The sequence below is a fragment of the Hemitrygon akajei genome, chromosome 12 (assembly GCF_048418815.1).
Source record: "Hemitrygon akajei chromosome 12, sHemAka1.3, whole genome shotgun sequence".
Lineage (NCBI taxonomy): Eukaryota > Metazoa > Chordata > Chondrichthyes > Myliobatiformes > Dasyatidae > Hemitrygon > Hemitrygon akajei.
Window position 1 is genome coordinate 58,090,580 of NC_133135.1, and position 22,571 is coordinate 58,113,150.

The 22,571-nt window shown below is 38.4% G+C and overlaps 1 protein-coding gene across 8 annotated transcripts in view; it reads right to left on the reverse strand.

Annotated features, from left to right (window-relative positions):
• lepr (leptin receptor) overlaps positions 1-22,571 on the reverse strand; it is a 212,608-nt gene that overhangs the window by 40,572 nt on the left and 149,465 nt on the right. For all 8 annotated transcript variants that reach the window (XM_073063177.1, XM_073063178.1, XM_073063179.1 and 5 more), the window contains 7 exons: positions 20,266-20,407; positions 14,800-15,087; positions 13,452-13,569; positions 11,698-11,897; positions 9,273-9,421; positions 2,483-2,636; positions 448-530 (listed from right to left, as the gene is read on the reverse strand). In XM_073063177.1, the coding sequence (XP_072919278.1) occupies positions 448-530; positions 2,483-2,636; positions 9,273-9,421; positions 11,698-11,897; positions 13,452-13,569; positions 14,800-15,087; positions 20,266-20,407 (1,134 nt within the window). The remainder of the gene's footprint in view (positions 1-447; positions 531-2,482; positions 2,637-9,272; positions 9,422-11,697; positions 11,898-13,451; positions 13,570-14,799; positions 15,088-20,265; positions 20,408-22,571) is intronic.

The following is a 22,571-nucleotide window of genomic DNA, read 5'->3' on the forward strand; positions in this document are numbered from 1 at the left end:
GACTAGATGAGCTGAAGGGTCTGTTTCTGGACTCTGTGACATTGAAATTATGGTACAGAAAGTTATTTTAATAGTAAATTCAGGATAAACATATACATAATGTTAGTTTTTATGCATGTTCACAACATAAGTTTCCACTTTTTTGCCTGTTCTTTTTCTATCTTGTTAAGCCAAAAGTGCATATTTAAACAAGATCCAGAGCACACGAAGAAAAGAATTTGAGAAGTGGCAGATGCCTCATAACATGACCCAGACCAGATTATCTACCTCTTTATCTAAATTGCCTGAAGTACACTAAACAACTTCTTAAAAACTGGATTGAGAGAAGCAGTTTAGTGAGATGGGATACAGTGAATTAACTAACCAAGGCACCACCTACTGCTACACACTGCACCATCAGCAACTATTTGGCTCATTAAAAACTATTTTGAAAATAAATTTCTTTACCTTCCACATCAGAGTGATATTTGACTGCTTGGTCAAGGGATCACTATCAATATATCGCCAAAAGTCAGGCCCTGTGGTTGGTTCTGCAGAAGAAATTGTTAAAACAGTATTTACATTTTTAATATAGAAGAATACAAGTAATTCTCAAAATATGATATTATCCAACTGCTTGAACTATAGACATTTAATAAAGAAAAGTAGCAAGTCTAACAAGCACAGGAAACATTAATTAGTCAGCACTATCAGCCCAAAAGAGAGAGAGATTAATGCCTCAGATGCATTACTGCAGTAACACAGAACAAGTTAATTTTGTAATTACACCAAATGTCATATAGCTATTGATGCACCATCAATAACTCACGCTGAGACTTAGGAAGCGAGTTATCGGCTTTTATTGACTGGAAGAATAAACAGCACTACATTCTGGGGAAAATGAGGGAGAGCAGCAGCCCACAGTCGCCTTTATACAGGGGTCTGTGGGAGGAGCCACAGGAGCAGTCAGCAGGGTCTGTGGGAGGAGCCACAGGAGCAGTCAGACAGGTATATCTAGTTCACCACATTCACCCCCCCTTTAGTTAAAACATGGAAACCGTTTTACGCCCAGAACGCTTAGATTTGGACCCCCAAGACCCTGAAGCAGCTCTTGCCTTTGAACACTGGCTTGTATTCTTCCAGTCAATAAAATTGATGCACCATCAATAACTCACGCTGAGACTTAGGAAGCGAGTTATCGGCTTTTATTGACTGGAAGAATAAACAGCACTACATCCTGGGGAAAATGAGGGAGAGCAGCAGCCCACAGTCGCCTTTATACAGGGGTCTGTGGGAGGAGCCACAGGAGCAGTCAGCAGGGTCTGTGGGAGGAGCCACAGGAGCAGTCAGACAGGTATATCTAGTTCACCACAGCTATATGTGCACCAGCAATCACAGACATTAGGCTTTTTAACAACTCATTCCACAAGACTGCTATAGCACAATATGAATCATAGACAATTTGACAAAACTTCTCTTTGGGTTTAAGGGCTTTATGCCAGTGCCTCAACCTGGAAAGAACATAGGATTTTATAGCACTCATTACTATTATTACATTAAATACATTACATATTGGGTGCAGAACCAAAATTCCAGCTACAGCACTAAATGTTTCAGCAATAACTTGCTACTAAAATTGAGTAGGAAAAAATTCCTCAGTTCATTTGAGATCAGGTGCTAACAACAGTTGATTTAGTCTGCTATAAATGCAGCAAACTTAGATGTTGGCAATGGGTGTACATGAGGAAAAACTCCCAATCCCTGCCCAAGATTTTTCCAAATTAACAATCAAGAATATTTGTAACTTAAGTGTAGAAAGGCATTAATCCAGTTACAAACTGTTGCAAAAGTCATTACTTGGTAAAGTGTCACTTTGATAAACTATTTTTAAAAATTGAAGTAATATATTACTTTTGTTTTGCACATTGAATAATTTCTAACAGAATGACTTTTACAGTTGTCATCCCCTCTAAATAACTGTAGTTACACAAAACAAATTTGTACTGAATGCTCAAAAATAAAACGTGTACTTTATACAGTTCTTGTGTCCTAACCATGTTCAAACCTTTCTCAGGTGTGAATATCAGCATGTTACCCTTCAAAGAAAATTGCCAGCTGTTATTTATTAGGACTTGTTGGCACTAATTGGGAAATTGGGAAAAGCTCCACCTATTGAAGTGTTTGGGATTGTGACCAGCAATGAAACCAAGTAAAACCATAATCTTCTTTCACTGTTCGGTATAGTTAAGAGACCTGTAGTTGTGCCTAAAGATGAGGCACAAGTGTGAACCAGAGATGAGAGAGCATAAATGAAAGAGGAAACAAAAATGGAAGTAAGAAAATGTATAAGTAATTTGAATAATATCCTTTGTAAAAACATCCTTTTGAAGTTCAATGACATTGATACACCAAATATAACCTTATGACCTTAATCTATTTTCACAGAATTATTTGAGAAACTTTATTGGTTATTTATTAGTCGAAAGCTAGACGAAAAAATTACCCTGGATGTCTGCAAGATTTGTATTCACTAAACTGCTCCATTCGCTTTGGTATCCAGGTCCTTCAAACCTCATACAGCGTACACGGGCAACATATATCACACAAGGATTAGCTACTTCAGTGATGATAAATGTCTCATTGACAGCAAATAAAGTCTGCAAAGAGAAACAGCAATAATAAGAATTGCACAAGCAATCAGAAAAGAAATGCATTTCATCATTTGCTCTAGTAAACAATGGGAAGAACAGAGATGCATAAGGGTCTTCGCAGACATTGACGTGTATCAGAAGGCTCCAGATATATCCCATTGTCAGTGATGACAGGGTCCAACATGCACAGTTAATGACAAATCTGAAGCATTCACAACCATGTTCAGTCAGAAATGTCAGCTAATGACTCATTCACCTTTGTCCCCTGATCTTCACCAGCATAGAAGCCAGCCTTCAACCAGTTCAATGCACTCCATACAGATATGAGCACAGGGTGCAGCCAAGACTGTTGGACCACAAAACCTCACATCTGATTATATAATGAAAGGAAGGTCATGATAGAAGCAGATCATAAGTTAATTTTATATTCTGAACAACAAAGACTTTATCCTTCCATACTCAAGAATACTTCTTCAGAAAACAGACTTCTCAGGTATTTCCTTATATTACTGATCTTTGCTGACCAAATCCTTTCTGCACATATTGAAATTGGCACTGCAGATTGCAGCAGGTGGCCTTGATCTCATCTCATCTACATCTACCAGCGACCACCTGGAGCCAAGACCACACCAATGATCAACTGGCTTCAAACCTAGGTCCACCCGACTCCTGATTTCCTTCTATTGTCTTCAACCCAAGCACCATTTTCTTGCCCCTCCCACTCATTCTTACTTTCTCCATTCTTGGCTGGATGTGTTCTCCACTCTGCAGCCATCACAACTTGCTCCCACCTCCATCATCTTGACACAATGCCTCATTTAATAAGGAGAAAAGAGATTCAGAGAAGAATTAAAAATTAATGCTGAGCCCACGTCACTAGTTCCTTTGGATTTAGAAAGAGGTAGAAAATACAAAGTACTTTAGGCTCAGCTGGAAGGACGATTCACATAATCATCATATTGAAGGAGGCCAACGTGAACAGCATCTCCACTATGATAAAGGAATGCTCACTCCAATGGGTAGATCATGTCATCTGGATGCCTAACTCACATCTCCCCAAATGGATCCTTTACTCCCAGTTAAACAAATGTCAGTGAATCCCTGGTGGACAAAGGAAATATAACATCAAAATCAGCCTGAAGAAATTCAACATTAGATCGAAACACTGGGAAGACATTGCACTCATAGATACGCCTGGAGGAAATCTGTTCAAGAGGAAATGATGCTACATGAGACTGACCTCAACTGTGCCACTGGGAACGAGCAGCATCTGCAAAGGGAGAGACTGAACAACCAAAAGACCCAAGCACTAACCACTTACACTTGCCAAAACTGCACCAGAATGCATGAATTCCAGATCAACCTCTACAGCCACGTGAGGAGCCACGAATAGACAGCCTCTTAAGAGAACATCATACTCTGATCACACAACCTCTGCTACTACTGCACTTACAGACACAGGGCTGATGCACTTTTGCAAAATCAGACCTCACTGTGGTCATTTAGTGCTAGGAACATTGCAACGATTTAAGGGCGGCCCTTCCCAACAGCAACTAACTGTAACCAAAAAGCACTTAAATAAGCCCCTGCTCCTGAACTAACATACATATAGTGCAATGCCATTTTCTGCCGTCCTTTCAGGTTCTGAACCCTCACCCATCAAGCTATTGAACCAGAGGGGATGACTTCATTCAACTTCATTTGTCCCATCACTGAACTATTCCCACAACCTACTGACTCACTTTCAAGGACTCTTCATCTTATATTCTCATTATTTATTGTTTATATATTATTTTTTTCTTATTTTCGCTTTTGTATTTGCACATTGGTTGTTTGTCCATCCTGTTGGGTGCATGTTTTCATTGATTCTATTATGTTTCTTGGATTTGCTGTGTGTGCCTGTAACAAAATAAATCTTGGGGTTGTGAATGGTGACACACATGTACTTTAATAATAAATTTACTTTTGAACTTTTTGAAATATCCTGATCCCACTTTGCTATCAAAAATGGACGTAAATGAATTTCCAGGCCAACATGTTCTGCACTCAAGACAGGGGTTAGTTTTAAAATAATAGTTTCATTTCTAATCATATGTGTGGGTAGCAGTCTCTGCAGTGGAAGTAATTGTATCACAAAAATTCAGATAAAAATAAACCACTTAAGCTTTGCTATTTCAGTTCATATCATCATATGAGCTCTTCAAAGAGATTATTTTGTTGTACTCACTCCCACTCAACCATTCACTTCCACATCACTGATGGCAACCTATCCAATACCCTCCAGAAATCAGCTCGCAAGAAAATTGCAACATTTTTAAAAGTGTTGACAACTTGAGACTTTTCCACAACTGCAATGGTTCAATGTATTTCTAGATGGTAAAGTGAAATGTAAAATTTGACTGCACACAAACCTGGTGGAGCCAAAGTAAATCCTGAATTTCTACCCAGAAGGATGAAGAAACAGCAACTGGGCGGTGTGTTCTAGGCCCAGAGTGATTCGCCACGATGGAGCCCAGGTCCTAATGAAAGGTACGATCTACTGTTCAGTCAATTTAAATGCCAGACAATATAGACTTCTCTCCATAACGTTGAGGCTGTGAGCTTGCCCCTAGCTGCTGTGCTTCATGTCTGCCAAACTTTGTGATGACTTGCCCAGCTAACATGATGAACTGAATCCAAGGCTTTGGACCTACTCCAGGCTGCTCCAGGGATTTGGATCTAAGGGCTCAATTTCGTTTGGAATGCATGCTCCCTATCCTTACCCTTCATGATCTTATACACTTCCATAAGGCCGTCACTCAACCTCCTATATTCTAAGGAATAAAGTCTTAACCTGCCCAACATTTCCCTATAAATCAGATCCTCAAGTCCTGGCAACATTTTCAGAAACCATTTCTGCACATCCTAGCTTAATGAAGTTCTTCCTATAACAGGACGACCAATAGTGCACACAATACTCCAAGTGCAGTCTCACCAACATTTTATACAACTGCAACACTATACTCAATGTCTGAATGATGAAAGCTTGCATGCCAGACACCTTCTTCGCCACCCTGTCTCTCGGTGATCTCACTTTTAGCTAACTGTGTATTCATACTTTTATGTTCCTCTTTTCCACAGCACTTCTCAGGGTGCAACCAGTCCACAAGTCCTTCTTGGTTTGACTTTCCAAAGTGCAACATTTCACACTTATCCAAACTGAAAGCCATTTCACAATCTTCAGATCTCTTGTGTCTATGGCAATCTTCACCCCATCTTCCTGGATGAATAAGATCCCTCTGTAGTTCTTGGTAACTATCTTCAGTATCTATAATACCAACTATTTTAGTATGATCTGCAAACTTACTAATCACACTCACATCCAAATTATTTATATTAATTATGCACAACAAAGGTCCCAGCAACAACCTCTTTGGTACACAACTCGTCACAGGTTTCCAGACCAAGAAACACCTTCAACCATCCACTGCCCTAACATCATCTATCCTCAAAAAAATTCTTCAAACTTGATTTCCCCGCACTCAAAGCAGTGATGACTATTCCAAATTGGCTTGTTGATAGACCTGTCCCTCAAAATTACCTCCAGTAGCTATATAACCATTTAACAATTACAGCACGGAAACAGGCCATCTCGGCCCTTCCAATCTGTGATTCTCTAAGGGACCAATTTTATCCCTCACTATCCTTTTGCTATTAATATAACTGTGGAAACCCACCACTGATGTCACTACTCACCCTCATAGTTCCCTGACTGAGCAATCTGTCACGCAGCCTAAGTCCAGATGACACTCAGTTCCTACTCTATACTGTCATGAACAAAATTTATGAATGAAATTGATTACATTGCCATGGAGTTGTTCTTAAGCTGGTGAGAGGACAAACCCTGATGAAGTGGATGCTGTTCCTATTCTTATCTATTCTATCTGTTCCTATCAATCATTTCTAACAATACTTGTGTCATCAGATATACCACCTTCCTTTGCATTACACATATATCTCTTTACCTACTGAATACCATTCTTCTGGATCCCAACTAACTGCAATTTTCCTACGGTACCTTAGAACATAGAGCATAGAACTGAACTGCACCAGAACAGATCTTTGGGCCCACAATGTCTGAGCCAAACATGAAGCAAAATTTAAAAAACCACTTCTGCATGCACATGATCCATATCCCTCCATTCACTATCTCCAAACATCTTCAAAATCTCTTCTAGCTGTACCCTCTCTTAAGAGCTATGCTCTGAAGTATTTGACATTTCTACCCAGGGAAAAGATTCTGGTTGCATTCCATATCTGCGCCTTTCATAATTTTGTAAACTTCTATCTGGTCTCCACTCAGCCTCTGACATTTCAGAGAAAACAACCCAAGTTTGTTCAGCCTCTCCTTGTAGCTAAAACACACTAATTCGAGCAGTATCCTGGTAATTCTCTTCTGTATCTTCCCTAAAACCTCCAAATCCTTCCTGTAATGGGGTGACAAAACACTCCAAGTGCACGTAACCAAAGTTTTATGTAACATAATTTACAGACTGTTATATTCTATGTCCTTAGGGTAGTGCCAAATTGGAGCGAAGGTTCCCCTTTTCAGTGGCAACTGCTTTCATCTCCTAGATCTAAGCCTAGAAAAAAATAATGATGCATCCTGGAAACCAAGTGGTACTGGCAGAACCCAAATGAGCATGTTATTGAGGAGCATTAATGACAATTCCTACAGTCACACTACAAACAGGAAGCTAATTATACAGCAGATGTTTAACTTTTGCACCATATTCATATGGATGTCACTACGATAGCCCCATCGCAGTTCTTGTCCAGCATTCTGATAATGATCTATGCTTCTTGATGGTTATCCAGTAATACTTGCTGCCATTTAACTTCATAGCATCACCAGACACAACAGAATCTGTTCTTATCCAAAGTACAAAAGTACAAAGTAAATTTATTATCAAAGTACATATATCTCACCATATACTATTAATTTTCTTGCAGGCATTCAAACAGAGCAGAGAAATACAATAGAATCAATGGAAAACTGCATACAAAGGCTGACAAATAACCAATGTGCAAAAAGCTAACTGTGCAAATTTTTAAAAGTGTTGGTAAATAAATAATACTGAGAACAGAGTTGTAGGCTCATAGAAAGTGAGTCCATAGGCTGTGGAATCCATTCAGAACTGAGGTGAGTGAAGTTATCCCCTCTGATTCAGGAGCCTGAAAGTTGAATGGTAATAACTGTGTGGAATCTGAGGATCCTGATGGCAGCAGCAAAAAGAGAACGTGTCCTGGATGGTGAATGCAGCTTTCTTGTAGGGTTATAGTGAAGACTAAAGAAAGAAATCTAATTTGCCTGGCTGGAAACAGATCTTGCAGACACTGTTGTTTTACACATTGTCCAAGTTTAATGAAAAAGAAACAGGCATCTGATGTAATAAATTGTCTGTCTGCTGGGTCACATTGAAATTACTTACAAGGGCTGCAGAGGCAGTCCCTGTAGGAAGCTGATACGAAGAAATCTGTACTCTGGAATGAAAGAGCATAAGAGGAATAGGGAAGGAAAAATCAATCTGGTGGACACGCAAAAACATTTTTGATTACACTATGTAAGCTTGAAACTACTTCCTGCAATATTTTATGCAACCCTCCAGAAAGTAATTACTTGTATTTGTGAACAAGCTGTTATGATTCCATGCTGAAATTAAAAGCATTGTGAGAAGGCCTGCTAGTTCCATAATCAACAGCTTTGCTAATAACAAGATTAAAGGCTAAGCACCCTTGCAGCAATATATTAAACACTCACCGACCAGGTCAAGTCTGACAATTACAAAATATTGCAGCTGAAGATTGTGCTGAATAAACTAAAGATGTTCAGTGCTGATGCTGAAGGGCCTTCTATCTACAATATTCCTTTTATTTTCTAGCAATTGTTTTTTTTCTAGTTTTTACTCGAAGAATGTTAATGTTTTTGAAGCTTCCTCTAGAGCAATCCCAAGACAGTAGATCTTCCAACCATGCAACCTGTGCTACACAGTCTGCAAAGTTATGCATTTCGCTAGTTGAGTCACAATTGCCAAATGCTTTAGTGAGTTTTGTTTCTGCAGTCTTCTTTTCCCACAACTATAAAATCTAAATCTGAAGTTACACTTGTAGTATATTTAAGTTAATCATGTTTAAAATAGAGATTAAAGCAAGCCTGGGTAAATGAAGATATGTCAATGTAAAGAAATGTAGATAAGTTCTATGCAGAATTGAACACCTAATCATCTCTCAACATTGAATTAGAACCAAGCTATTTTTTTTCCACAGAGAGACAAAGTGTGAATCCACAAGCTATTCTTTCCTTGTGACTTTACAAAGATGTACAGAAATTTGGCTAAAAAATTCATTTATCACAAGTCAATTTCCATGACAAGTATTTTACATCCTTAGGCATGCTCATAATGTTGTTCTGAAAGAGGCTGGTAGAAAACAGGCAAGGTAGATTGCCCTTACATTGAAATCATCCACATCTGACACACCTCGACGACAAGGTAGGTGATGGTTGAGTATATGTACATCTCACAATCATTGTTCCAGATTTAATAAGTAAGATTTAAATTGCTATACTATTTAAGTTTTAAAAAGCTTAACCAATCACCCTACCTTCCAATTACTCTCTATTCCATCCTCAGAATACTGAATTTCAAATAGAAGTGTGTAAGATGGCAGAAGAGGCTTTTCCCAGCTTATATTTAGATAACTTCCATTTAAGGTAATTTCTGCATCAACATTAGAGGGTGCCCAAGGTTTCACTAAAAATATGAAAAAGAGGAAGAAATTCTGATGGGTATTGAAGGACTTACAAAATAACTAACTTATATTATATAAATAAGTTCACATAGATTAAAACAAATTAGCATTTTAATAAAGCAATAAGAAGACTTAAAGGTTTGAGGGAAAAAGGACAAGATATATTTGATTGCATTCTGTTTCAAATTGGAAGAAATAACCTGTGTTTCACTCTGGTCCCATGATAAATGGTATAACAAGTTGCATATATTTCCTAATTCATTGGAGCATATTATGTTTAAACCGATCACATCAAGCTATCAACTCATACAACCACAACATCCTTACGCCAATCCCCATGATCATCACACATCTTGCTTACCACTATTTAGGTAAGGAGTTAGAAGCAGGACCTTGTGGGTAGTGATCTCCGGATTAATCTTGGTGCCACGTGCTAATAAAGTCCAAAATAGAAATCAGGCCAGACGAATTTGTGGCTGAAAAGCTGGTGCAGAGGGCAGGGATTCAGCTTCTTGGATCATTAGTATCTCTTCTGGGGTGCAACTCGTACAAGAGGTACAGGTTGCACTTAGACCAATGGACCAAATCCTTGCAGGATAGCGCTAAACAGGAGGGTTTAAAATAGCGTGGTGGGATGAGGCCATGGGAGGGTGGGGTGCAGAGAGAGACACTGAGCAGGAGCAAGTCATGGGATAAAGAATATAGAATGAACAAGAGAATTTAGAAGTCAGAACAGCTAGGGGCACAGAAAGGAATACTCAGTTAAGCTGCGTTTATTTTGTTGTTCCAGATTTAATAAGTAAGGCTGATGAACTCAGAGTGTGGATTGGCTAGCCTTAATAGAAACATGGCTGAGAGAGAGGCAGTACTGGCAGCTCATGGATATAAAACTATAAATCCATTAGAGCAGAATTAGGCCATTCAGCCCATTGAGCCAACTCTGTCAATCCATCATGGCTGATTTATTGTCCTTCTCAACCCCCATTCTCCTGCCTTTTTTCCCGTAACCTTTACTAATCAAGAACCTCTACTTTAAGTATACCCAGGCCATGCCCCTGAACGAACTGACAGCCTTTTGAGGATTTCCCACTTTCAAAGGCCATTCCATAATAAGATGAAATTTAATCACATAATATAAATAATTTAATAAAATAAGTAATAAATGATGAACTTAATGTATATTAATGTACTAGAAATCAATTAAAGCATTAGAATTATAAATAAATAAAAAGTTTGCTTGCATTTATTTTTTCAAATTAAGGTTAGGCATCTTATTTAATGACTGGGCTGTGTTTCTTATGCCAGCCCTCCCTGACACAAGTCTAAGAGGCTAGATGTAAAGTACACCCTGCCCTCAGTGTCTCTGATCCATCGCTGAACTCAGTACATGTGACCCAGCTCATCTCTGTGACTATCACACTCCATTGTGAAAAATGAGAAGTTAGAGGCAAGTTGAACTGCAAGGAAACCTCTCTGCCAGTTCTCTGCAGACCAGCTGGCCTGATAGAACACAGAATAGGACAGCACTTGAAAAGGCCCTTCACCTCACTTCTGCCAAAGATGATGCCAATCTGAATTAATTCCACCGACCTGCATTTTGCCTACATCCCTCCATCCCCTGTGCCTGTCTAAATGCCTCTTAAATTTTATTATTACATCTGCTTCACCCACCTCTCCCAGCAATGCATTCCAGGCACAATGTGTGAAAAAAACCTGCCTCACTAATCTGTTATTTTAAGCTTTCTCCCTCTCATTTTGAATCTACAGTCTCTAGTTTTTGATCTCCCCACCACTCCACCATTGCAGTGTACTCCCTATCCAGTCCACCTCAGCTTCTCATCATTTTATATGATTCTATCAGGTTAACCCCTTGCCTCCAATGTTCTGACCAAAACAATCCATTTATTGAACTATTCCTTATAGTCCCTCACCCAGGCAACATATGGGTAAACCTTTCACCATTAGTAGGTATTCAAGGTTTGTGGAGCTAACAATTTCAAGACAAAAAAAGTTCTCCATTTATACCACATACAGGCCTAAAATAAAATTGATCCCCTTCAATAAAAGGCACTCTTAACTAGGTAGGAGTTTCTCACTTAGTAATGCATAGATTGAATCAGAAGAATGTATTTCCTTATTAAACCTCTATGGTAGCACATACAAATGATACCCAGTAGACCACCAAATAAGTTGGAGATTTCAAATTGTAAACTTTAAGAGTAAACTGAACCTTGCCTGGACCTTGACACCTCAGTAGAACCATTAAAGCTGAACTTACCCACATCCATTGGAATCACGCAGGTTGGTTCAGATTTGAACGCTGTCTCTTGAAGGCTGAATTCCACCCACATCACATGGCCAAAAGTGAGATTAATTGGCTTGATACGACATTGGCCAAATTCATTTTTTTGCACTGGGCATTCCTCAACATCAATGCTATTGTTTTCAACTTCCAAGTTATCACACCAAGACTCTTTCCTTTTCCAGAAGAATAAGTAAAGACAAAATGTACTTAGTTATGATCAAATCAGATAATATGTGTTTGTAGATTAGAAGGCACAGGAAATTAGCTTTCACCTCCAGTATCTGGATTCAGGGGATCCCTGCTGTTTTTTAAGAAATGGTGTACAAAAAATGAGTCAAGACAAATTCAACCCAATTTATCCTAAAGTTCTGATACCATGACAAATAGTCAATCAATCAGGAGATCACTTAAATGCAAATGGGATAAAACTGTTACAAGGAATTTTTTTTTACTTTGGTGCTAAGGCATATTATTGAATTGAATTGACTTTATTTCTTACATCCTTCACTTACATGAGGAGTAAAAATCTTTATGTTACGTCTCCATCTAAATGTGTCATGTGCAGTCATAGTAATTTCTAATAATTTATAATAAATAGAAGAGTCAATGTAACACAGAGTACACTCAAATCAGCGTGAGTTCAACAGTCTCACTGGAAGAAGCTGTCCCAGAGCCTGTTGGTCCTGGCTTTCATGCTGCATTATTGCGTCCCAGATAGTAGCAGCTGGAACAGTTTGTGGTTGGGATGACTTGGGTGTCCAATGATCCTTCAGGCCCTTTTTACACACCTGTCCTTGTAAATGTCCTGAATCATGGGAAGTTCACATCCACAGATGCACTGGGCTGTCCGCACCACTCTCTGCAAAGTCCTGCGATTAACGAAGGTACAGTTTCCATACCAGACAGTGATGCAGCCAGTCAGGAAGCTTTCAATTGTGCCCCTGTAGAAAGTTCTTAGGATTTGGGAGCCCATACCAAACTTCCTCAACCGTCTGAAGTGGAAGAGGTGCTGTTGGGCCTCTTTCACCACACAGCTGGTGTGTACAGGCCATGTGATGTGGATGCCGAGAAACTTGAAGCTGTTTACCCTCTCAATCCCAGATCTATTGATGTCAATAGGGTTTAGCCCGTCTCCATTTCTCCTGTAATCCACAACCAGCTCCTTTGTTTTTACGACATTGAGGGAGAGGTTGTTTTCTTGACACCACTGTGTCAGAGAGATGACTTCTTCCCTGTAGGCCACTTTGTTATTGTTTGAGGTAAAGCCAATCAATGTAGTGGCGTTGGCAAATTTAATTAGCAGTTTGGAGCTGTGGGTGGCAATACAGTCATGAGTATACAGGGAGTAAAGGAGAGGACTCAGTATGTACCCTCTAACCTCTCCTTCAATACATGTACAATGAATTCCTTGGTAAGGATTGTCATATTCTTACTGGATCAGGAAGTTTATTTTATTCAAATAAAATGGACAGGCTTCCAATTTGCACCTTCATGAAGATTTCACAATATAAATTTTTATGTAAAGGGGACTTTGAAATGTGAAGCTGACAGTCATCTAAGTGAACCTGATGTAGAAATGACAGGGGACATATATGGAAGACATTGACCAAGTCTAAAGACCTGCCCGAATCAGTTTATGGCAGTGAAAATCCTTCAATGAGCAACCAGGAGTTATTCTATCCATTCCAAACCTCACCCCAATATAAAAATAAAGACATTATACTTGCATGTAATATTTGAACTTGAAGTCACTGACAGCTTCTGATTTCCATATATTTGTGTGCCATCTGCAGATCATTGTTTCCAATGCACCATCAGTCTGGCATGATATATTCATTTTTGAGTCTAATTAAAATATCAATATAAAGAAATGTTACAAATAGTTTTAATAAAGATATGGGAAGAAGATATTTTATATCCTATGCATGATTAAATCCACTAAATAAATTATAATGAGAGTAATTTTAAAAGAATTATATACAATATACAGCATAAAGACAACCCACCCACTCAACCAACAACTACTTCTCCTACTGTCCTTCTCTTGATTTTGCTTATTTAACTAAAAATCAAAAAGCTGTCATTGCTGGAAATTATCAGAATCACTCAGCAGCTGTAGATAACGAAACAGAGATAATGTTTCAGATCAAAGAAGCTTCAATAGACTCATGAAGGGGCTTTGACTAACATCATAAGTCTGTACCTCTTTCCACAGATGCTGCCTGACCTGTTGAGTGTTTCCAGCATTTCCCATTTTTATTTCTTATGTAACTATCCAAATAACCATTTATTCCTTCTCAGTCACTCTAACCTCTCCTTCAATACATGTGCAATAAATTCCTTGATAAAGATTGTCATATTCTTACTGGATCAGGAAGTTTCTTTTGAATTTCCTTTTTACTAATGTGATTTCCGCATACTTAGTGAACTTTAGTTATGCTATTCTAAGGAAGTAGAAAAATATTTCATTTTTCCACTTGCATACTTCATTTGGATCTTTCATAATCTTAAAGATTAGGATACCTATCTGCTAGTTTATCTCATGCTGTTCTGTCAGGATCAGAGAAGATGAAGTGACCAATCATTCTTTCTTATAGTAAACACTGTAAGCTAATCTAAACACTGCTGTTCTTCTGAAAACACAAGGCAGACTGCAGATGCTATAAATCTGGAACAAGACACACAAAATGCTGGAGGAACTCAGCAGGTCAGGCAACACCCATGATTAGAAATGAAGAGTTGACATTTTGAACTGAGAACCTGTATCAGGCCGATAAACGGTCTTGACCCAAAATGTCAACTGCTCATTTCCATCCACAGATGCTGCCTGACCCTCTGCATTCCTTCAGTGTTTTGTGTGTGCTGCTTTTCTTGTACAAGTACCTGTTTTCTATGCTAAGTAAATATCAGGCTATTTTTAAGTGTAACTCAGCACTGTCAAGGGAGGAAGATAAATATTTTTAAATGGTATAAAAATGGGAAATAATTATACTAATTGATTAAAATAATCTAAGAGATTTAAAGTATTTTATAGTGTCAGAAAGCAAGCTACATAATAGTTGAAGCAAATCTTACCAATTATAATTATTTCAGCATAGCGAAAGTTACATTCACTTCTTTGTTCATCTTGCAGGCAACACTGCAATATGTTAAATCCAGACCGTCCATTTGATGTTACATTGAGGAGAGTGACACTAGTTTCATGATCACTGATTAAAGCATAATTATCTTCTGGAATTTTCTCATGCATATTTAACCACCAGGCTACATTATAATTGGTCAGAGTCCGATTATAGAAAATGCACCGTACAGTGACATCCGAGCCAACGGTTGTCAGCACTTGGGATGGGTAATAAGTAATTTCTGTCAAAAGAAACATATTTTTCTTAATATTTTCATGTTTATTCATTAGTTCTGTAGCAAATGACAAACATCTTATAAAAGGAAATATAGCCTCACCTTTTTCTGCCTAGGATGTTACAACACGGCGCACAAAAACTTAATCTACGAAATTTTTGATCCAGTCTTAATCTATCTAGTCACTTCTTAAATTGTTCTTATTTTGTAGGGGAGCAAGGGTAAAGCAATCACATAATAGATGCAAAACTGTTCAAAATTACTGTAAGTGAACCTTGCGGAAAGTAGCACAACAACACAACAACCACAAAATACACATTGACACTAATTCTACATTCATCTATTTTATTTACCCCACATTGCAATCAACATGCCAGATTCTATCACTGGGGGTAATTCACCAACTCATACAGTGTAGGAAGGAAAACTGGAGCACCCAAGAGAAAGTGCACTGATATAAGGAGAAAGCGCAAACTCCAGATAGACGGCACCAAAAATCAGGGTTGAACCCAAGTCACTTCAACTATAAGGCAGCATCTCTACAATTGTATTAGTACTGCCAAGATTCTCAGCCTTTACTTTGCTTAAACTGAAATATCTTAAGCACAAGTGGTGATCCTGAGTAGATAAACCCAGGGATTCATCCACACCAGAATTAGGTAAAGGACAACTCAATTAAAATACTCAGGCATGTCTTGAAGAACTTTCAGTTAAGAGCAAGAATATACAACAAATGTATTATTCATTTGCCATTAGAGTAAATGTAGAGTTAAGCCTAGAGACTGGATCCCTCACTCTATTCTATTCCTTCAATAATTTAATACCAGTAAGATTTTGATAGTATCAAATGACTTTGTTTTAAATGGTCACAGCTGAGATCTATATGGACCCCTACAGCAACATTACTTGTGCAGAGGAATTGAATGGAGTCAAAGGCAAAGCACATCAACACGAGAATAATGTTGATCAGTAAGGGAGGATGGCAGGGAATGGAAAGCAGTCGGGTGCCCAGAGTCTTTGTATTTTCTCCATAGACACTCAGACTTTCTGCATCACCCCTCCAGCCCACCCCCATGAAGAATGGACGTGCAGAGAGTTTAGGCATCCGAGGTCAAAATGAAACTGTTAGTGCAAGGAAACAAGGAAGAGTGGCAGAACATCAAATTGAGCTGCAGCATGGAGGGTAAGGGAAAAGACTGCACAAGGAGAGAAAAAGCAGATTCAGGAGAAGATGTATTAGATTCCTTATGGTAAGGGCGTGATGAAAATGAATCAGAATCAGAATCAGGTTTATTATCACCTGCATGTGAAGTGAAATTTGTTAACTTAGCAGCAGCAATACAAAATTTAGCAGAGAGAAAAAAAAAATAAAACATAATAATTAAATACACAAGTAAATCAATTACGTGTATTGAATAGATTGTAAAAATGTGCAAAAACAGAAATATTGTATATTAAAAAAAAATAAGGTAGTGTACAAAGCTTCAAATCCATTTAGGAATTAGATGGCAGAGGGGAAGAAGCTGTTCCTGAATATCTGAGTGTGTGCCTCCGGCTTCTGTATCTCCTACCTGATGGTAACAGTGAGAAAAGGGCATGCTCTGGGTGCTGCAGGTCCTTAATAACGGACGCTGCCTTTCTGAGACACCGCTCCCTAAAGATGTCCTGGGTACCTTGTAGGCTAGTGCCCAAGATGGAGCTGACTAGATTTACAACATTCTGCAGCTTCTTTCGGTCCTGTGCAGTAGCCCCTCCATACCAGACAGTGATGCAGCCTGTCAGAATGCTCTCTGCAGTACAACTATAGAAGTTTTTGAGTGTATTTGTTGACATGCCAAATCTCTTCAAACTCCTAATAAAGTATAGTCGCTTGCCTTCTTTATAACTACATCGATATGTTGGGTCCAGGTTAGATCCTCAGAGATCTTGACACCCAGGAACTTGAAGCTGCTCACTCTCTCTACTTCTGATCTCTCTATGAGGATTGGTATGTGTTCCTTCGTCTTACCCTTCCTGAAGACCACAATCAGCTCTTTTGTCTTACTGACATTGTTGCTGCGGCACCATTCCACTAGTTGGCATATCTCACTCCTGTATGCCCTCTCGTCAGCACCTGAGATTCTACTAACAATGGTTGCATCATCAGCAAATTTATAGACAGTATTTGAGCTATGCTTAGCCACACAGTCACGTGTATATAGAGAGTAGAGCAGTGAGCTAAGCACACCCCCCTGAGGTGCGCCAGTGTTGATCGTCAGTAAGGAGGATATGTTATTACCAATCCACACAGACTGTGGTCTTTCAGTTAGCAAGTCGAAGATCCAATTGCAGAGGGAAGTACAGACGCCTCTCGGTGATAGATTTACGCATGGAAGTCCTTTTCAAGGAATGGATCTGTTTATGCCAGGTTAGGGTTTATGAAATTGGAGGCCAGGGAGGGACATTGTCCACTCCCATGCCTGATCTGAAGGTGGTCAATTCTGGCACATGGGTTGAAAGTAGGGGTGAGAATTGGGGGCTATAGATGAAGGCAGAAAGTCCCACTTGTCACAACTCCTAGAGCATTTTATACAATCTCAGTGTAAAATCAGTTCCACATTTATTAGCAAAGTCTTCACATCATTGTACATCAGTGAATGAATAATCCTTTCAGAGTGCAAATAAAAATATGTAAATTGTTATGGCAGTAAATTTATACACAGGCAAGAACAAAGAATTAACTGATCAGTTAATTCAGCTGCAAATCAACAAATTTTATGTCATATTAGTCAGTGATAATAAATCTGATTCTGATTTGTTGGTATAAGAATAAATTTTGTCCAAGCTGGTGGAATTCCCTTCTTTTGGTTCAGATGCATTATTTCAGAGCAGATAGACAAGGCTTCAATTGAAAGACTCAGCTCTGACAGAACAGCATTCAGTGTGTGATGATAACTCCCAAATTGTCCAAAGTTTCATAATGCGGAGTGAGTCAACACACTTCAAACTGAGAGGCATAAACCCCACTACTCAACCAACTGGAAGTTGTACTCATTTTATTTTCAATTATAATAATAAAAGTGTGTTTACTTGTTATGCTGAAAGGATTATTCATTAACTGATGAACAATGGTGTGAAGGTTTTACAATCTATGTGGAGCTGAATTCTCCCAGAGTAGTGAAACTAGCAAGCTTCTCCATAACTGACTCCTGAAAAATATGGCAAATTTCCAAACCCAACCTGGATAATCATTTCGAGATAACCTAATTTACACAGGCTGTTGTGAGCACTGTGAATCTTCAGGAAGTTCAGAATTGATTGATTTTGGGATCTTCAGGTCTAGGACAGGGAAAATTCAGATAGGGTATTAGTAAAGGAGGTTAAATAATATCATCTGTGTCTGCCTGCTGATGGTTTTATCTGAAATCACTTTAAAATTGCTTCAAGTGCCACTTTCCAATGATTTACATCCCCATTTTTGTTCAGAACTAGTATAAATCACTTTACAGATATGCTCTACAATCCAACGTGCCTATTTTCAGGGATATATTGCAGGTTGATCTAAGGAAAAGAGTACAGACCTCAAGGATAGCATCTGCAGATCTCATGAACGAAAGCAAGTTGTGTGGAGATCCACCAGTGTCATCCACAGAGAAAGCTACAGATAAATGAAATGGGAATATATGAAGGTAGATGCCACAGCAGGACCCCAGTGGCACCTAAAATGGGGAATTATTCATAAGGTAAAAAAACAAGCCAATTGGGACTGAGTTGAGGCAAGATGACAAATTCAACTTGCTCTTCAACAAGCTGAACAGTGGACTTTCCTTTCTTTAAAGATGCTGCTCAACTTACCATTTTATGCTATTGATTCAGAGTCATCTTGTAACAGCATAAATCTATCTATTGACATTGATCAAACAACCCCTCAGAAGTAGCTAACAGAGCAGAGTTAAGCTTTCAATGCAGCCTCTTGCCAAGCTGTACCAGCTGAGACACGTGACAGGAATTCTAAATGAGAAACACTCAACAGCTTTCAGCTGATCAGAGACTATAAAGGTCACATGTGTCTATTTTCTCAGGAAGACACACAGCAGTAAAAGCACTGACAAACCTTGTTATTCACAGTGGTTGGCTTTTATTCATGGAATGCATCAAGTCAGCCAAGCAACAACAGGGTGTAAAATGAAATTCTGGCTCAAGGACATAAGTCCATGTTTGCAGAAGTGCCTTGGTTTTCCTGCTCATTTTCACAACCGTTGACTCAAGCTGGGACAGTGAAACCTTCCACTTCTGTACACCCAGTTTATGATCTGTCTGTTTTTTAGATGAGGCTTTGTGACACTTAATGGGTTTTGCCATTAAAAAAAAAATCAAAAATTATTTCAGTGATGAGGGACTTCAGTCAAGAGGACAGATGGGAGAAAATGTGGCTGGTCTCTTTGGAACAGAGGACATTGCAAAAATTCATAATGGAGGTACTTAAAATTATGTAGAGTTTTGGCTGACAGATAAACTGTTCCCAGTGCCAGACAGATCAAGAGCTCAGGGCCCAAATAATGGAGGTGTTTGGTAAAAGAACCTAAAGTGACATGAGGATTTTTTTTATGTGAGAGTAGTTTGGGTGTTGAATGTACTGCTGGAATAATAGCAGAGGCCACTAGTAAGGCTTTATTTCAAGTCCTAACTTTCCTTCCTACCAAGCCCAGATAAAGCTGCCTAATGCCCATACCTTGGCCAAAAAATATGCAAAATGATTTATAAATTAATATATTCATGTAGGAGTCTTCCTTCTGGCCCGCTGTACTATCTGGTGCCAATTAGTAATCAGTAAGCACAATTACTTCTAATCCCTAATACAAGTGACAATATCTACAGAAGGTAAATTTTCCTCTGGTCGAGGTTCCTCATGATACAATAAACCTTCAACCAGGGAAAGGATGTAATTATCATGGTACGGACCAGAAATGAAAAGGACATTCCTCAAAGAGATAAATTTATGTCCATGGAAAAAAATTACTAGCATGCAAAAACATATCAAAAACAACTACTTAGGAAATCTAAACAGTCATCCCTTTGTTTAAGTTGTTTGGTCTGAACTTAACCACATTTTCTACAATTTTTAATGATAAAGTTAATGCTTAAATTTACATTCTATTTGTGGCCCTGCCTTCTACTTACTTACTACAGCAATGCAATACTTACCCTGTACAGTCACTTGTAGGGGATCACTCCAATCACTCCAAAACCCTGGGCCACTACGACGTTTACAGCGAATGACAATAAGATAAGATCGGCCACTCTCCAAATTATGAAGAATCAAGGAGTTTTGCCAGATATCCTTAACCTATTTGGTAGGATTATCAACATACAAACATTAGAATCAGGAATGTGGAGAGCTCATGTAGGAACAGGGATAGCTTGTTTTGCTTTTTGTAAGGTTTGATTAACTTGATCTTAGATCTCATCCCCACTTCCCTTCCTGATCTTTAGTAATAGAATCAAATATATTTAATGATTCCACAGTACACTAGGGTCAAGCATTTCTAAGATTCACAACCCTCATAAGAAATTGGTCCTTCTCTCAATTTTAAATGGCTATCCCCTATTCTGAGACAAACACACCAGTTCAAGATTCCTCCACTGGGAAAAAATCCTCATATCATCCTCCTACCCTTGCCAGTTCCTTTCAGAAACATACATTTCAGCATCACTTTGATCTTCTGAGCTCCAAACAGCATGTACTCATTCTGCTCATCATCCTTCATCAGGCTATCCAGTCATTCCAGGGATCCATTGTGGATCATCAGCGCATAGACTTGAAAATACCATTCCATGAATAAAGAATCTAGCATGCACTGTAGTATTCCAGCTGTGATCTCATGTAATTGCACTGAGACTTCCTTATTTGTAACCATGTCAATTGCAATCAAGGTCAACATTCCAAACAACTTCCTAATTACCTGGAGTGTTTGCATGCTAACTGTGTGTTATTGTATATAGACAACTAAATTTCTGTACACACTAGTATTTAATAGCCTTATACTTAAACAATAACCTGCTTTCTTCTCTTCCTAACAAAACAGACATAACACTTTTCCACTACGTACCCTACCTGCCATCATTTGCGCATTCATTAAACTTACATATCCTTCTGCAGGCACGTGTGCTCCTTACAACTTTACTTTCCCATCTTCAATTCATTTGCATACTTAGATTACGCACAGTTCCTTCATTGAAACCATTAATATAGATTGTAATTAACTGTGACCCAGCAGTGATCCCCAAAGCAACCCACTAACACCAGCTTGAAATTGGACCTCTTATCCTTACCTTCCTCTCATTGCCCATAAACCCTCTCTATTCTGACACATTACCTTCAACTCTACATGCCTTTTACTTCTGCAATATTTTTGCAGCACCTTCTCCAATAACTTTTCGAAATTTTACATCTCCTAGCTCTGCTTTACCTATCTGGCTGACAACATACTCAAAAGAAATCAAAAACATTAATATACAATGTTTTCTGTTGATAAAATCACAATAACTCCAAACGCAATACAATATCTTTTTTGCCATGCACCTCCTTCATATTGGATTTTAGGATTTACCCCATTGTCATGTCCTGTCTTATCTGTCATTATTTTCCTTTGCTATCTTTGCTGTTTTCTGATCTGCTAAGGCTTTTGGGAATCCAGCAAAATTGTCAACCGAATTTGCTATTATCTTTGTAGCCATCTATTTAGAATCAAATCTAAGCTATCAGGTCTAGAGGAATCTATCAGCTCTAAGCTCATTAGCCTGCCTAACACGTATTTTCTAGTCATATTAATGGTTAGATTCCTTACAAGAGCTTATAAACACTATTAAATTAGTTGAATAAAAGATGAAGTTTATAAACTGTTTAAATATATTCATGTGTGTTTTACAACAATGATAATAATTAAGCATTATACATTATGGAAAATCTATGTTTATCCAAATAATAGAAATGTCATCAGCAGAACTTGCCTATCAGAGCTAAAATCACACTTAAAACGAATACGTAAGTTTACATTCAGTCTAGACCAATGGACTAAGATTGTGCTTCTGCTAGAAGCTGACACCATATAGTTGTAATATCCTTTTGTCAAAACTACTCTGAAGCCCCATTTAGAAAGCTGTTGTAGTTGGATGTCAAATGTACTCTGATCATGAACTTTAGAATATCTTTACTCACCTCCTTAAAAAGCTATGAAAAAGGAACTGGCTTCATGAAAAAGGAACATTTTGTCAAAGAATTGGACAGAGAAGAATGGGTGGTTCTCAAAGTAGGAGTTTGAGGTAATGACAGTTGGTTTATTGTTGTCACATGTCCAGGATACAGAAAAAAAATTGTTTGTATCCCATCCAGACAGATTATTCCATCATGAAAAAAGAAAAATATGCAAAACATAGTGTTACATTTATTTTATTTTATTTTTTAAAATTTTTTATTAGTTTTTCAAAACATTTTACAAAATTAAAAACCC